At 44.9% G+C, this 17,851-nt stretch overlaps 1 protein-coding gene across 1 annotated transcript; it reads right to left on the reverse strand.

The window, feature by feature from the left end:
• Positions 1-8,394: 8,394 nt before the first annotated feature.
• Positions 8,395-11,837, reverse strand: TCF21 (transcription factor 21). Its single transcript, XM_071740868.1, has 2 exons — positions 10,533-11,837; positions 8,395-8,945 (listed from the first exon to the last, which is right to left on the reverse strand). The coding sequence occupies exons 1-2, from the start codon at positions 10,980-10,982 to the stop codon at positions 8,856-8,858; spliced, it is 540 nt and encodes a 179-aa protein (XP_071596969.1). The 5' UTR covers positions 10,983-11,837; the 3' UTR covers positions 8,395-8,855.
• Positions 11,838-17,851: the final 6,014 nt, after the last annotated feature.

Raw genomic sequence — 17,851 nt, forward strand, 5'->3', positions numbered from 1 at the left:
GGATCAGCCGGGGGGACAGCAGTGACAGTGTTGGTTGGTAGTGCCGGGTTTGCTCCCCCATGAGCCGGCTCCTGCCCAGCATCGCGGGGCCGCGCTGCCCCCCGGCGGCTGCTCGCAGAGAGGAGGGATCCCCCGCTCCCGGGCGGATACGGGCAGGAGCTTGGAAGCAGGGATTGTGGATTCGGAGCAGCTGATAGCGCAGTGCATTCACTCTGCACGGAAGCGCCAGCGTTTTTACGGAGTGCCTTAGGGCGGCTTTAATTCTTTATGGGCTCCGGCCCAAAGGCTCTGATTCATTGTAATTAACAAAGCTACCGTGGGGTAGGTCTTTATGGCGCCTTCTTCGTGATAGTTCTGTAAAGGTTCAATATAGTTGTATCACAACAGATGTGTGGGGTTTTCTTCTTGTTGTTTTTTGTTTTGTTTTTTTCTGAATAGCTAAGCACGCAGGCAATTTATGAAGGAAAGATTTATAAACCCCGATTTTGTTTGAATTCTGTCCTCGTTTTTTTCCATACCTATGTAGGTTGTACACATAAATTTGACACAAGATGCCTTCTAGCAAATACACACCCGTTGCCTATCTCCCCGTGCTTGCATTTTGTAGGATATAACTTTTCCTAGCAGGTGTTCCATAGAAATGTGCAGTCCTCACTGGGCATTAAGAATTTTTTCTTACTGATGAATTGATGAACACTGACCATTTCAAAGCTTTGGCTGCTTTGTCAGCCTGAACTTTTCCCATTTAGATTAGGGCATGTTCTGAAGGTTGCATTCTGAAATATATATTTGCGAAATGTGCAAAAGTATGCATGTAGTTATGATCACATTAACATGGGTTGCAGCTAAGGTGATTGGGCATCTACCTAATTTGACATGTAAGTTTATCATTTGTGCCTACAATTTTATTAAAAAAATAATTAGAAAACTGGTTATTCTGTCCTTATGGTCTCACTGTCCTGGTCTCCATCCCTCTGTGCAACTATAATTTGGCTCTGTGGCTTTCTCTACGAATGTGACTGAGATGCAAACCTTGGGGTTTTCCCACCTGCAGGAACCATTGTCCTCATCTGCCCCTTTCTATTGCATGTTGTTTCTTTACAGATGCTGTACTGACATCAAACAGGGAAGGCACAGAGGCCATTTCTGACACTTCCTTACGGCGTTTCTTTTTTTTTTTTTCCTATGCTTTTGTTTCTCTGTCCCTTGTTTGAGAAGTAAATAGGAGATGGGGATGGTGAGAGGCTGTTTCCTGTGCTCAGGCATTCTGCAGGGTGCAACTGTGGGCTGCTTGGGACCATCAGTACTGGTGCAGAAAAAATAATTGAACTTTAGGACACTGCACATATTTCGCTCTTTAATTACATCAGTGAGAGTAAACAAAGATGCAATTTCACAATGTTACTTAGATCTAACTTTAGGTTTCTGTCAAAAAACAAACCAAACCAAAACAAAAACTTGTCAAACCAGAGCAAATGCATGATTCTGGATTTTTGCATTTTTGCATAGTTAATTTTCAGTCAGATAAGATCCAGTGCAAGGTAGAGTGTGGGAAAGTGTAGGAGGGAGAGAAGACAGACAGCCTCTTGAGACAGCCAGATGAAGAGTTTTATACAGCTGTGTACTGTGCAGAAGACTGCATTGAAGTATTTGTGTTCTAAGAGGAGGTACATAGGAGAGACCCCTGTCTCACACATTCCATGGCAATGGAATTTTGTGGAATTTTGTGGATGATGACCATTTTGTGGAATGGTCATCAGCTGCGTGCGTATGATACTTCAGGTTAAACATGAGACACCTCCCAGGCTGGGAGCCAGCAGGGAGCAAGCTTAACCCTGTGGCAGGAAATCGGTCAGGGAGGGAATCCCTTGCTCCAGGGCTGGGTTTATCAGGTGAAAGAGTGAACTCAAATGTGCCTTCTCACACAGCTCTGATGAGGTACAATTTCATAACTAACACCAGCACTATTAAGATAGTATTTGGACCAGCTCCACAGTATTTCAAACATTCTGCTTGATTTTGTAATATGTATTATTTATTTCATTACATATATATGTGTGTGTTTATATAAAAAATAATATAGATACAGTTGCCAAGAAGCTTCATGTTAATGTCAAGAAAGAGCTGCTCTGAGGGCATATGTCAAATTTTGATGTCAGGGAACTCACAGTCCAGGTAGAAAAGGTACTGTAGAGCGTAATAGGGTTGAGCAACAAATGAACAGCAGTTTTCAGTGTCATAATTTAGGGCACAATGTTTAAGTCTTGTGTTAAGTTTGTTCTTGAGCTTGGCCTCTTGCTTCTAGAGACCTACAGTCTAAATATATTATTATGGAATACACATAGCAAAGAGGGTCCCCACTAAGAATTTTCAGCCTGTAAAAGAAGATAGCAGGTTGATCTAGGAAAAAAATGAGATGAACACAAGGCTGGGGTGAGACAAAGGCACCTTTATTGCTCTAAGTGTCTAAGGCTGCAGCAATACTGACAAATAAAACAGGATGAAGGCGTGGTTGTTAGCAGGGTCCTTGGCATGCCTCTGGTCTGTCCAGCTTCCTCCCAGAAAATGTCCAGGCCTGGTTTGAGAATAGCATGTTCTGGGGACTGTCCTCGCCCTTTGTTAAGAGTAAAATAAATTTCTCGTATATGTGGGTGTTACCCAAGCTATACACTTGCTGTTGGAGACAGAGAATGGTCAATATCTTGTTTTATCTATGCTAACAAGTATAGATATAGATACAGATCTAGATATAAATATAGAAATACAGCCTGAGAGAGAATATCCTTTCTACACTCGTATATTCCTATCTTTTTACTAAATTCCAAGAGCAAAGATCCCTGGTGATTTCAGTGTGCCCAGATGAATGGCACATAAGTTTGTGCACCAAAAGTGCTGGTATCCTAAGCCTGTACTGAGATGGGAACCTTCAGCCAGCTGGCTATCAGCTCTGTACCTCCTTTTTCTTCCCATCTGTATAATGACAGTGGCCCCCTATAGAAAACATTTGGTCATGAGGTGACAGCAAATGCTCCAATGGAACTGCTGTCTTCTGGTTAATTTCTGCTTTCTCTCAGAAGTGCCAGGGGTATAAAGGTCCCTATACAAGGACAAAACAACGTCTTACCAGTGAGGAAGGGCTGTTCCCATTCTGGTCAGCTTGGCCATCAAAAAAGTGTCACAAGAAACAGGATCCTGAAGCAAGAGGCCACGCTGACATTGGATTGCTTGTCTCACACGATGGTCTTTGCCTCATCCGTGTTGGGGGAGGGAAATGCCACAGCAGCAGCAGCCTGGGAAGCCATCCAGTGGGACAGTTATCTGTGTGACTGCATCCCTGGGAATACTTGCTGCTTGCTGCCTGTGCCCGCTCCTCCTCCACTGCTGTGCTGCTGCTGCTGCCCAGGATTTCACAGATGTTCTTCCCAGAGAAGGCAGCTGCAGCTCTCAGCCTCTTGGTTTCCATCTCCCCGGTGGTCTGCCTCCACCCAGCTTTGATAGAGCTGCTGATAGTTCCTCCTTCCCCCAGCCCATCCTTTCAGAAGGACCAAGCAGTAGTAGTCAGAGGAAGAGGGATTATTCGGTGCCTTTTTCACCCCTTCCTCTTGTTTTCTGGCTGTGTCGCTGTACCCTTCCTTTTTTTCCCTCTCAAACAGCATGTAAACAACTGAGAGAAAACACGAGCATGCAGATAATCCATATTTACAGTCAGATATGGTCTCATAGTTTACATAGCAGCCTGGGATGTAAATAAGGATTATTTTTTCCTCCTCGCTGGAGGAAAATGGATTTGTAGAATTTAATGCGAAGGAAAGGTTTGCATTGGTTTTTATTCCTCTGCTTTTGTTGTGATCTTTTTTTTCCCCTTGCACGGAGGTTTGGATTTCCACTCCCCACGTGAGGATGGTATCGCTGTGTGCACGCATGCACATCGACTTGAGAACGCATTTCATCTGTTTACATGTTTCAGTTAAAGGGCAAACCCCTAAAGCAAGCAAATGCGTCATCTCAGGGCTGTTGTGACCCTAGGGTATGTCCACACCACGGTTGGGAAATGTGATGACTGCATGCCCAGGCCACTCAAAGTCAGTTTTGCACAGCTAGCTCTGAGACACCAGTGTCTGAAGTGAACTGGAGCAAAATCAGTTACTTGCAGAACTTCAGTGGGTTTGGAGTCTACCAACAGCTATCCTCACAAAGGCAGTGAGTTTTTTTCCAATTAATTCCAGAGCACAATTTTTAGGTCAGGCCTACGATATCTTCACAGGGTTGCCAAAATTCACCAAGCCATAATACAACAGTAGCTTTGCTGCTCAAGAAACAAAAAAGGCATCACTACCAGTTGTGCCACTTTCCATAAATCACAGTGGGTTGAAAGGCATGAAGCAGTCCATGACTAAATAGTGAGCACAATGTTGTATTTACCCTATGAGTCTGCATTATGCAGCACAGCCTTAATACAAGAATTAATCAGTGCTACATGGCCAGCAGTGAATAAGGGACCATACAGATTGCTGGCTATTTTGAGAAATTATATATGGAGCTGTTTCTAGTTGTGTATTTACAGGGAAATTACAGAATGTTATGATGTTTGCCACCAAACATTTCGGTTTCATTGAAACTGAATTTCATTGAAGTGTCTTTGAAATTTCTCTTGAAAACCTGTTCCTTTTAGGAGACTAGGAGTGATAGTCTACATTCAGATATCCAGACAGAATTTAGAAATACCCTGCACTTTTATTAGATTGTACCCTCCATTTGTACACCAGATATATTCTCTTCTAGGCAGCTTATTACCTGCAATTGTCTAATGTAATTTGTATATTTTATTTTTTATTACAAATAAAAGTGAAGAGCAATAACAACAGGGCTTCAGGGAGGATGACCTTTTGAAAAATATATGTGATTCCTTCCAGGGAAGAATGCTTTTCCAGGCAGGCACAACTGTAGGGTTACCAGTACGAATGCTTCAAACAAACCTCTGTTTGTGGTCCTGTTATAATACCCAGGTTTCAAACCAGCTTCCTTACAAAAGGAACCACACATATTTTTCTATGACTTTCAGTTTTCACGGTGAGCTGGGAATTTCAAACTTGGAGGCACTTTAAAGAATAATCTATCCAGTGTATGCTCTTCTTGAGCACCTTGCAGCTTGAGGGCATGAGGATCACAGTGGCTTCACTGCCCAAATCAGTGCCCAGGACAGCAAGACACTGTGCAGGTGTCTGAAAAGTGGCTTCGTTGCTGTGCTGGTGTTTTAGGCTGGCAGATTTCCATCCCATCAAGAGGCTGAGATAAACCGAAAATGTATTATCTGTAAGAGATGAAAAAATGCTTGCTTCTTAAGACCTTGTGGGCTGTGAAAACTGCTGCTAAACAGCACAATGTGAGTACCAAGCCCAGGACCCGGACTGCTGAGTGCAGCTCTGAAAATAAAGGATTTATCTAGTCTAGCTGCTCTGGAAAACTCATGAAGCAGTTGGGTGGAAGTGGGGTTTCCTTCAAAAAAAAAAAAAAAAAAAAAAATTATCTGATTAAATCAGATAATCAGATAGGACAACTATTTTTAGAGAGTCCTTATCTTAAAATGCATAGATCCACAGGCTTTCTATAAACTTGTATTCTGTGATTAAAGCAGCATTTGAAGCTTCATCTGCAGCTGGTATGCTGCTCCGTATCTTCTGGTATCTGATAAGGGCTGAGTTCATGTTGAAAATTTTTCTTTAGTTGCAAAACATTGAGATTTTGTTTTTTCTCTACTCAGCTGCCTGTTTTCACACACACACACACACACACACACACACACACACACACACACAAAGAAAAAGAAAAAAAGTAAAAAGAAAAAAAGTAAAAAAAAAAAAAAAGTAGCAATTTAGTTATCTTTGAGACCTCTGTCAAATTCAGTTGAAATCAGGCAATGAGTTCAAACATTATTAGGAGGGAATGTATACAGACACTCATGCAGCTGCATCTACATCCATGTAGATACAGAAAGATAAATCAGATCAGCTTTGTTTCCACATGAAGAAGGAGTGTGTTTTTCAGTAAATATTAAAATGCATCATTTTGTACAGAAAAGCAAGAAGAAAAACAAAATGTTTTCTTTAGAATAATTTACATCAGTATTTAAAGTGGTTTCCTTCAGCGCATGTGTTCCTTTCAAAGGCACCAATTTCTTTAGTCAGACTAAACATACATTTTCTGTCTGCAAATATCTTAATTCAGCTAAGAAACTTGGGCTGTTCAAGCAAACTTCCAGGATGGGCTGGGCTGTGCCCTTACACAAGTCAGTCAGTGGACCAAGGGTTCCCAGACAAATAAATGCTTCTTGAAAATACGTTCATGGTCTTCAAAATGGAGATAAAGCTACTAATTGTGTTACAGTCAGACTAAAATCTTGATTTACCCTTCTGTGTATTGCTAGTTGCTTTTGTGTATTGCCTGGTGTGTTTGTTTTTTTGTTTGTAGCTGAACTGTTGCTCAGAGGCATGGACTGAGGAAGGAGGAAGATGCTTCGGGAACATTTCAGTCCCCAAGAGGCTTGCAATCTAGACTGCTAGATAAAGGGAATAGCTGCAAGAAAAATAAGAGGAAATAAAAGTGCCTTCTGCCTACTCTTACATTGGAGCTTTTGGCAGCTTTTTTTACAGCTGTGATCCTCACATTTTGTGGAGGGACTACTTCATTTCTCCTCTCTCTTTCTCCATTCTGCGTTTCAGGTGGCAAATGAAGAGTGAACGTGGCTAGTGCAAAAGTGTGGGAAGGATGCTGTTAGTGCATTTAGTAAGTTCAGTTAGTAAGCATTGCAAAGCGGGGTGGCAAAGAAGTGTTTTGTGAGAAAATTCCAAGTTTAACTCTTAATTCTGTGCACATCCCAGACGCCTGTCAATTTCTGCTTTCTAGAAGGAAAATGGCACCTTGCTGTGAGGCTCAAGCAGGCATTAGTTAGTATGGATTCAGCTCCAGATTCTGAGTGGTTAAATCCAACTGTTACTTTCAGTTCAGGGGGTAAAATCAGTGGTTAGCATGGATTTTTGGCATTTGCTGTATCAGTCATTTTCACTTTGTGTGAGGCTGGAGGGCTCTATTCTATCTCCCTGTAAGAGAAGAGCATTTCCCACCGAATTTCCCAATGCCTGTGGCAAAGAGATCAGCCCTTCCAGCTGTGCTTACCAGAGTTGTTCAGCTCCCTGTCTGTTCAAGGTGATGAGTTTGGTAGTGAAGCCACACGGGTGTGTAACTGCGTGTGTCAGCTGATACAGCCCCGCTTGCGGCAGAGAAGTTGCTCACGGTTAGGCTGGGGAAGAAGGTCTGCTTTTAATTGCACAGGATGGAGATAAACCTGTGAAAAAGTGAAATGAAACAGCCCTCCCGTTCTAAACCATTAGGATGATACAGCAGGACCTGACCCTAGCCAAAACGAGGGCCGAGATGTTTGCACAGCTCTCAGCTCCCAGCAAGCCACTTTAATTAAACGTAGCCCACACATGAACCCAGCTGGTGAATTTGGGTCGCCTGGAGGACGGCGCTACCTCACCCGATTATCTCGGGGGGAAGTGGGGAATGAGAAGAAACACACTCCAGCCCACATGGCTTTTCAGGCAGGCTCAGCACCCGCCTGCAGGGGTGCCCAGGGGCAATGAGCACCCCGCAGGTCCCTTGTCCCTCTCTTTGCCCCTGCCTTAGCCCCAGCTCTCGGGGATGGGTGGCTTGACTCGGGAAGCAGCCGGGCTACGCATCCCCTTGGCGCTGCCCTGTTCCTGCTTTCCTCCAGAACGTACCCAGGTAACAAACGGAACCGAGGGGACGGTATTGAAAGAGCAAGTGAAGCGGAAATTTAAAGCCTCTCTGCTAATATTAACAGTATAAATAACCGAAGACGTCTTGTAAACAGTGCGGTCATAACCCTGAAACATTAAACAGCGCGGTGGGATCTGGCGCATCAGCTGCCGGCGGCCGCTGCCGGTGCCGGGGGAGCGCCCCGCACTCCTGTTTATCTCAGACTCATCTCCCACGGGCTCGCTGATCGATAGAGGGGAGATGTTTAAGTTAAAAAATTCCCGGCACCGAGGAACGGAGCTAGAGGGGGATCCTGCGCCTGACTGTACTTCATCAATAGAGAAATGCTCGCGTCCCCGCCGGCTTGCGGGGCTGCGGGCCGGGCCGGGCTCCCGCAGCAAGGACGGGCTGTGGCCCCAACCTGCCCCCCCACTTCCCCAGGGATTTGCTCCAAATCTTTAGCTCCGAGGAAGCAGCCCTCCCGGGGCCCGGGCCGGGCTCTCCGCAGCCCGTCGGGGGAGCGTGGCCTCTTCGCAGGTCGCCTGAGGCCGGCGGAGGCGCGGTCCTTCTCCCGCCGATCCCGAGGGTCGGAAACGAAGATTACACCGCTCCGTGTTCAGTGGAAAGGAAGGTTTATTCACAGAAATAGAGCAAAACCTGCTTGGAGAAAATATATCTATATATCTTTAGGGTGAATTGCTTCATAGACATGACTGTCAAAGTCAGTTTTTTTTTTCTAGGCATCTACATATTTCACAGGTCTCAGACAAAAGATACACGCGTGGTAGGTTTTGTTTGATCTCTGTCTTTTCTCTAGTAGCGCTTGAACCAGCAAGGCTGTTGTTGCAGGACACTCGACTGTACACGTATTTAATAAAGTTAAATAGAGTCGGAATCTCTCGGGGTGGAGTCTTTGCTAGGGCACATTTGGTGTCCTCTGCGCCGGGAGAGCGGCTCTCCTCGTCGCTCTGCCCGGGGCCCGGGGCAGCGGCGGGGCCGTGGCGTGTCCCTGCCCTCCCCGCCGCCCGCTCCGTTCCCCGGCCGCGCAGGGTGGCTGCTGGCCCGGCCGCCGGGGCTCAGGATGCCGTCGGGCCGCACAAGCGGTTTGTGTTCACCACTTCTTTCAGGTCACTCTCGGGTTTGCCGGCTACCATAAAAGGCCAGGTCTGTAGCCAGGAAAAGACACGGGTGGGAAGGGGGTTATATACGGATAAATGCACATGGCAACGCTTAATGCCCCACCAGGCCCAGCTTGGGGACACCCCAGGGGTCAAGCACGCATCCACCGCCTGAGCATTCTGGCAGCGCTCAAGAGGGGCTCGGGCCGGGGTAGTGGTCTCTGGCTTCGGCGAGGACCCTTTTGCCTTTCACGGGCGGGTGATGCCGCTTCGGCTCTCAGACGCGGGGATCCCCGCGGACTTTTCCCGGGCGGCAGAGCCCGTCGAATGCTCGGCGGAAGGGAGTGAAGGAGTGCATCCGCGTACCCACGGCACAGCCACCGCGGTCCCTCCGCCGCCCCCCGGCGTTGCTGGTGACCGAGCGGCGTGGGGCTGTGTCCCGCCAGGGCCGACTCCAGCCCTGCCGCCGCCGCTGGTGTGCCCCGGCATCCCTCAGCCGCCCGCCTTGGCCTTCCACGGCTGCTGGGGCAAGTTTTGGTGTGCCCCTGTGCCGACTGAGGTGATTGGGTATTGTTTTTGATTTACTTTTACTTTATTATATTCCCCCCGCCCCATGTTGTTCTGCTGAGGATTTTGGGTTTAGCAAAAAAAAAAAAAAAAAAAAGTCTCCTAGGACTTTTATTAGCTGACACAGCAGGTAATGGACTTTCCTCCTGAGTCCGGAGCTCAAAAGTCAGAGCCAGACCCAGTGAAACATCCCCCGATCATCTCTACATCCCTCTATCTGTAGGGGTCTGTGTGTATGGGCAATATAAAGGCTGGATGTTGAAAAAGAGTCTAGGCAGATCTCTCCCACCCCCGGTTTGCCTCAGTTACACATATTTTTAGATATGGAAACTGGATGTTTCTGGTGGCCAGGGACAGTAGGGAGACCACCAGGCTGTTGGGGAAAACTTTCCATGGGTGGTAGAAGCAGTAGGAGGGACATGATGCAGCCAAGGGAGGCTTTGCAGAGTGTGCCTGGAGCAGGCACCCCACCTGGGGAGTCCACACTCGTATTTATTTCTTTTTTCCACTTTAGACAGATGGGAGAAATATCCTGGACCCAGCAAATCTGAGCGGCTGAGTGCAGAACCTGAAGAGTTTTGTCTTTAAAAAAGCTAGGGATTGAGGATTACTATGGCAGGCCACATTAGGACAGAGAGGAGGGATAAGAATATATCCTGGGTCCTTGGCTAGGCTAGCATCCTTCCTAGAACATGCGTTTTTCTACACAAATTCCTATAACAACCCACTTGCAGGTAGAAGGTTGCCATCAACTTGCTGAGGTTTCTCAGGCATTTTTGAGGCAGTCCCTGCCTATCTGTGGCCAGCACGACCCCTGCCTGTTCCCTGGAGGGGATTGCCAGGAGCAGCTGATCAGGCCTGGAAGGCTCCAGCTCTTGGGGTACAGGGCAGGAGGGCAGCTGGGAGTCTGTCCTCTTGCACACTACCTCTTGTAACCCCACTGGCACCAGATTCTCTGTGAGAAGCACAAGGAAGGTTTCCCTCTAGGCATGCCTACTCCCAGCTTCTAACCCACCTCCCCCATGCACATGGACCCAGAGTGCTTGGCCCTGGCGGGCCATGACTTACCAAGTTGACTGGGTGGATGTAGCCATTTTCATACTTGTCATTGGCCAGGATCTGCCTCAGGTGAGCAATGTAGCTGGAGGCCAACCTCAAGGTGTCCAGTTTGGAAAGCTTGGTGTCTGGGGGCACCCAGGGCAGGGTGGTCTTAAGCCTGGAGAAGGCTTTGCTAAGGACCCTCATCCTCGCCCTCTCCCTGGCGTTGGCAGCGTTTCTCTGGACCTGCTTTCCCTCCTGGCTCACTCCATTTAAAGGGCTCTTCTTAGGGGGAGCTTTTTTCCTCTTGCCCGAAGCCCCTCTCCCCTTCTGAGGGGAGCCATTCTCACCATTGGATCCCTCCTCGTTGCTCTCGTTGGACGCTCCAAACTCTTTGTTAGTATCCATTTTCAGGCCATCGCACTCCAGCATCTCCACCTCCTGCAGATCTTCCACATCACTGAGGGACCCAGTGGACATGGTCTGTAAGATGCCGAAGGACCAGCGGAAAGGAGGGAGCTGGGGGGGAGGAAGATCAGCTCCTCAAATCTACTTCAAGGTGGCGGAGGAGAGAAGGGGTGCCAGTATTTTTCTCCCCTTCCCTCCCCCCCACCCCCAGCACTAGACGCGCGATACCAGTCCAGAGAGGATCCCCGCCCTCCCGCCCCCCAACCCTGCTTTGCCTGTGTTTGAGGGAGGGAGGGAGTGTGTGTGAGAGAACGGGAGAGAGAGAGAGAGAGAGAGAGAGAGAGAAAGCTGAGGAATTTAGTGAGGACACTAGTAATTTATCTGGGGGATAAGAGAGGCGGATCCAGCCCAGGGGAGGGGCCCTGCCCGCTGAGCACACCACATCCCCAATCACAGACCTTTGCACAGGACTGGGAATGAGGTATCCCAGCAAGCCTTCTCCGAGAGCTCGGAACTGGGATTCAGATCTTCACAACTGGAGCAAAACAACTTGCTCTCTCTCTCTCCTCCTGCTCTGTTTTTCCTCCCCCTTCCTCCTCCTTCTCTTCTCCTTTCCCACTTCCCTTTCTAGCCCAGGGTTGCTCTCCCCCTCCCTGCCTCCTAGATGACCCAGGCAGCTCGTGTCATGATTCCTGATGAAAGCCAAAATGGGTCATGAGCAGAGAGAGAGCAGCAGATCCATCAGCCAAGCCTTCCAGGGAGCTTTGTAATGCGTGCCGTCAAAACGCTGTCCTGTAACCTAATCTGGGGGAGATTTGTGGATGATTATATTTGCAAACGCATCCTGTCCAGCTACTAGTGTATTCCAGGAAGAGAGTGCTCCACTGCCCTGCCGGCAGCGTGGACCTCTCCGTCACAGCCCAGGGGCTGGAGACAGGAAGATCTGACTTCTTCCAGCCTTCCTGGGTGGCCTCCAAGTCCCAGTCTCATCTCGCTCTTTGAGTCCCCCCCAGTTTTAAGCGTCCCAGAGGCTGCCCAGTCTGCAGGTGTCCCGGGTGGCTGAGATCCCGGTGGTCCATGGAGTCCCACCAAGCTTAGTGGGGCTCTTACAGGAAGAGTGCCTCCTGGGGAGGATCAGCATGGATGTGGATGGACATGAAGGGAAAGGGAGGGGGATTATTGGATGGTAGAGATCACACAGAGCCCCTACCCTTCTCAGCATATTGTTGCAGAGCAGATGTCAGTGTCTCATTCTGCTGTACCCACAGAGTGCTCCGTTTGCCGATTTGCACATGCTCAAAAGTTGGGATGTTTTTCCTGAAGAAGAGGTGAGATAAAACCTCTTCTGTTGGAGTGAGGGCCTCAGGTTGTATGCTGCAACCCCTGAAGCCAAGCATCCCCAGTCATTTTACCTCTAGTGTTGAACAAGCAGGTTGCTGTGTAGTTTGAATGAGCAGGTGTCCACTGCAGTTATGATCTTTATGGAAGTGTGTATTCAGCTTCTTCAAAGCAGACTTTTAGGAGCAGTTAGCCTTGGCCTAGCTCTTCTTCCATCCTGTGTAAAATCTCCTAAATTCACATGTGGAGCCCAAAGAGGCCAGTAAAGCATGAACTTGCTCCCCTAGCTCCTTTCTTCCTCACGTACTTCCTGAAACCTTCCAGATCCCACATTGGGATCATGAATGCAGGGCACAAATGAACTGGGTGCTTTCTGCACAAAGTGACCGATCTGACTGCAGGAGCAACTGCACTTATTCAGTTGCTTACCTGAGAATTCACAGAGCTCTGGCCAAAAATGTACAGCCTGAGATGTCACCATGGCATGCAGTGGCTTTGGAGTTAATCCAAGGTCACTGGAACTACAGAAAAGTCTCTTATTGACCTGTGTGAGCATCACATCTGTTTTTCTGCATGCACCAAACAAAACCCAAAAACTGTTAGAGGGCCAAGCTGATGTGTCTGTCAAGCACTATGTACTGTCTGCAGATTAAAGTTTCAGTAGGAGGCAGAGTGTAGTTTTTGATAACCAGAAAGGAAATGTTTCCTATCTCTTGATCGATCTTGGTTCTTTGTCTCACATAAACCAGAAGAAAAAGGGCAGATCTGAACTTTAAACCAGCTCTTCACTGTTTGGCTGGAAGATAACACCTTCCCACTCACAACAGGATAAGTACATTAAGATATCATATCTCCAAGCCCTGGGCTCTTGGGAATTCACTAACTTCTAACGTCATGTTATGTTAACTGTGCCCTGTTTGTGTTTTCTCTGTGTATAAACTAAACAGATTGTCAGCATTTCAGTCCTAATTAATGAATTAGCTTTTTTTTCCTTTCTTTCTTTTTTTTTTTTTTTTTTTTTTTTTCCTTTTCTTTTTACTTTATAACATCCTTGTTGCAGATCCAAAATATTACTAATCACCAGTGTGGAGATTTATGAGCCTTCTTATATTCTAGGCCTGACTGTTGTTTGTGCAGGTGGAGATTTAAATGGCCATATCCATTGCAGAGATTTATAGTCCAAGTGATTGATGTTAGAAATGAGCTACAAGACTCTTACTGGAGCAAGGAAGACAGAAAATCAAGTTGAAGTTGCTTGTGTCTCTAAGCACAAATGACCAGAGAGCACAAAGTCCCATCAAAATTTCAGCACCAGAAGCTCCCAAAAGTACAAAACAACAACAAAAAAAGGATATACTCACATCCTTTCTATCACTTATTTTTAACTTTAGTCACTCCTACAAATTTGTTGTCAAAAGCAGAAGGAGTGATCTGTCTTCTTAAAAATGCCTTTAGTATGCTGCTACATGTTTGTTCTGAAAATTAAGGTGTGCATACGCATATGTTGTGGGCTTTTATAGTTGCTACACATTTGTAGCTTTTAGTGACATATATATTTTTGAGTCTCCAGAGCCAGAAAAATTGATCTAATACTGACCATACACTTTTCAAGAGACACAGGATGCATTTTTGTATTTGTGAGTTTACCATGTGGGTGTGATATATATGCCTGTTCATGTAGAATACCGTACTTTGATTCTTTTGATTCCTTGAATGCAGATTATTACATACTATTTTAAGAACAAAATTGTCCCCTTTTCCCCCTCTCCAAAGGGGTCACATGGGCAGACCTCAAAACCAACACCTCTTCTCTCTGGGTAACTCCTGGTCCTTATTTATTTGTAGCATGACTTGAACCTCTCCTTTTCTAACTTTTCTTGTTCCTTAAATGTCCCTCCTGGCCAAACCAGGTCTTTTGTCCACAATCTAGCTCTCGGTTTTGATCCTTCTCCCGTCACCTGAACTGCCTTGTCCAGTCCTCCTGATTCTCCTTTTTAATCATAACCTCAGTTTGGGATGGAGACCCATGGGGTGGAGACAAGTGGAATCCTCTGGGAAAAATAAATCTGGGATGGCTTCAACCACTGTGGGGAGGGTGTGGCCATTTATCTCTCCACTCCTGGGCCTGCAGACCAGCCAACTGGGTTAATAACTGGCTGAGAAAGACAGATGGAGCTAAAGTCCTTTTGGCCTCTCCAGTACATTCACTTCTTCATTCATGTTTTTAAAAAGGAAGATGAAATACTGTCATAGGGAACATGAGTACAAATCTGTGGTTTTGCCCGGTAGAGGATTTTTTCCTCTGCATTGCTCTGGCTACATAAGAAAGTGCATCTCTCTTTTACTTCTGATTGAGAACCACTAACCCATAAGGTAATCTAGGACATTCCAGGGGTGCTGGGGCAAAGATTTGGGATGCCTGATCTGAAGGGTATCAGATGGGGACCATGTCGCACATAGGCTTATGCTGCTCTGTGGCAGGTTACAGATTTCCCCTTGAAAAAAAAAAGGCCCACAGTTTATGCCTCCAACCTTCCCTCCCCGGGGCTGAAATAACATAGTAATTTGAGAACAGCTTTGGAACTCTTGAGGCCAAGATTTCTGCAAGTGTCTCAGGATTTTTCATGGCATGGCTCGGTTTTCGTTTGGTTTTGGTTTTTTTTTTTTTTTTTTCTCTTTTCTTTTTTTTTTTTTTTTTTTTTGATGTTACTTGTCACTTATCAAGGCACCGTATTTTCATTGCACATTGAACAGTCACCCAAGAAAAACCTCAGATCACCCACAGCTGAGGAAAACATAATCAGTAGCTGATTTCAAAACTCTTTGCCCAAGTATAATACAGGTGTTTTCCTGTATTTTGGAAAGTAACCAAAGAAGTCACCCCACAGGCAGCCGGATAATAATGAATCATGTTTAGTCAAGTTGGAGAATAATCAGAAATAAAAGTACAAACAGATTAGTGTTTTCAAGTTGCAATAAAAATAATAAATTTGGTTGCACAGTGATTTCTCTTGCTCACTCTTGGTCCCACCTGGAAACTAATTATTTTGGTGGAGGGACTTCAGAAGTGTACTTTAACATACATTAAGTGCACTAATACTAATAATATACTGTTGCATATGGATAATACTACTAGTATCTAATACTACTAATACAGTACTAATAATATTATATTACTATTACTATAATAACCCTATGATTGTGCTAGGATTATGTCTTTTCCATTGTAGAGGATGGACAGTGCTGGGGAAATAGGTCAGCATTGTAACAGTGGGGCAGCTTTTAGGGAGCGCTGGGGCACTGAAATCCTCCCACTGCTTCTTTCCAGGGCTGTGTATCTGTCTCTGGCCAGAATTTTGATTTGAAAGGTAAAAGACATTGTGATAAATAACATAAAGCAATACTCAAAGAGAAAAAATAATGTCACTGCCAAGACAGTAAAAAGCCTGTCCTGGAGAACTGGACCAAGAGGCACATATTTGTATGTGATATCAGCATCATTACCTCTACCTAAGAAATCCCATATTGCTTCAAAACCTCAAGAAATCAGTGTTTTTTTGAAACTGTTTTCTGGAATAGTTTATTGTGGGAAAAACACCAACAATATTTTCATGTAGAAATAACTGAAAGTTTTGCTGAAACATAGGGTGGGAAAAATTCAGTCTTACTGATTACAGATTAGAGCATTTAAAAGGAAATAAACTGGGGTTTCAAGAAAAATTGTGTAGAAATTTATACAGCAGCCATAATTTAATTTCATGGGATTTTTTTAAACCTTGAGATGTCACAAAACCCCAAACAGTAGAAATCTGGGGAATAAAGTTCCAAAAACGTTTCTGTAGTGGGTACTGAAAAAATATCTTATGAAACTCAAAATATTTAATTCCAGATTTTATATTATAATCCTTTTTGGTACCTACATTGGTACCAAAATCTGTGACACATATAAGTAGCTCTCCTGCATACTGCAGGGTGTACCTGTATCTGTAATAACTTGGTGATTTCTGCACCCTGACTTCCACCCTCTGGCACATTTTTCTTTGAGTACCTTCATAAAAAACAGCAGGACTATTCACAGAGTAAAACAGGCTGTATGAACAAGGATGCAAAAGCTGCCTCAGTAGAAACAAATTAATGATTAAATATTCTAGTGCCTAAGAGAGGTGCTGGCAAGGGCATTGTCTTAATCAAGAAGGATGCATTAAATCCTGCCGTGATTCACTTTGCCCTTCCATGCCAGGTCTCTGGTGAGGGTTTCTGGTGCTGCTGCCATGTTAAGCAATGTCCTGCAGAGGAACTCTGAGTATGCAAAAACCAAAAAAGCATGTAAGCTGTAGAAGTTATCAAAAGAGAAAGAAGGCAGCTAATCCTCGATGAGCACTGAGCCCAAACTTTCAATTTAACTTTTCACAGTCGTGGAAGTGAATCTTCTTTTGCTGGATGCTTGTAGGAAGGATACCTTGCTGGCTGAGTCATGTTTGCTTTAAAATGTACATTTATTCCTGTACAAATGGAGATTCACAAGTAGTGAGGAGTGGTATTCTCTTTTGTCTCTACTGCAAGGACTAATACTATCTGCTGCTTGCAGGATGCATCTTGGAAGTATTACTAGATAGCTGATGTTGTGTAATGCAAACTCTTTTATGAAGTGGTCAAAAGAGAAATATGCAAAATAACCAATATATCTTATGCAAAATTATCACTGAAGGATTAAAGACCAGACATAACTCTTTTATTTTTAATATCTCCATCTGTGATGTTTCTTTGTTGGCTAATCCTTTGCATTTTTGTGGTTTTAAGGCACCATTAAATTTGTCGATAAATAATTTCTCATTTGCCTTCCAATAATTAGCACATTGGATAAACTTTTGGAAAAGAAAAGATTTAGGCTTCAGAGGGAAATTTGGAAAAGAAGAACACTTTGTAGGGGAGTGGCAGGAAGAATGTCAACTATTCTGGTGAGCATTTATTATTTGTATGTTTATGGCATGATATGCATGCGTGTAGACACAGATTTTCTGAAATTACTACTTACTTAAAGTGCTCACAGGTTCTGAAAGTGGGGTTCCATCCTCGAATGCAGTGGGCTGGCCTATGTCCTCCATTTCCATCCAAATGAAACATCACATCCTGGGACCCAGACTCTTGTGAGCTCTTTGTGAGCTGCTTTACACTATTACAGACTAAGTTGGCCACAGTTTGTGCTGTTGGACTCTACACTCCACTTGTCATGGTGGCTTTGCATTTTACCAGCTCTGATAGGCAGCCACAATTAACCTTTAAATACTCATGCTGAAGTGCAGTGACATCAAAAGGAGTGACAATTACCTAGCTGGAAAAATATTAGGTATAATTAAAATATTATAAAATATAATAAAATATAATATAAATATAAAATATAAATAAATATAAATATAAAACTAAAATATTATAAAATATAATAAAAATATTGGTATAATAAAACAGAAAACTGGTAATATTCAGCTATCTGTGATTGCACACAAGGATTCATCTAACTCAGAAGTCAGTGAAGATAGTATGTGTTGTGGATGAGTCTCAAATGGGAACATTAACTGGCAAGGCAAAGGAGGAGAAGGCAGATT

This window comes from Heliangelus exortis, chromosome 3 (assembly GCF_036169615.1).
Source record: "Heliangelus exortis chromosome 3, bHelExo1.hap1, whole genome shotgun sequence".
Classification (NCBI taxonomy): domain Eukaryota; kingdom Metazoa; phylum Chordata; class Aves; order Apodiformes; family Trochilidae; genus Heliangelus; species Heliangelus exortis.

Coding starts and splice junctions, on each gene's coding strand:
- TCF21 (XM_071740868.1), bottom strand. CDS start 10,982: ATGTCCACTGGGTCCCTCAGTGATGTGGAAGATCTGCAGGAGGTGGAG. Junction 8,946..10,532: donor ACATCCACCCAGTCAACTTG/GTAAGTCATGGC, acceptor TCCTGGCTACAG/ACCTGGCCTTTTATGGTAGC.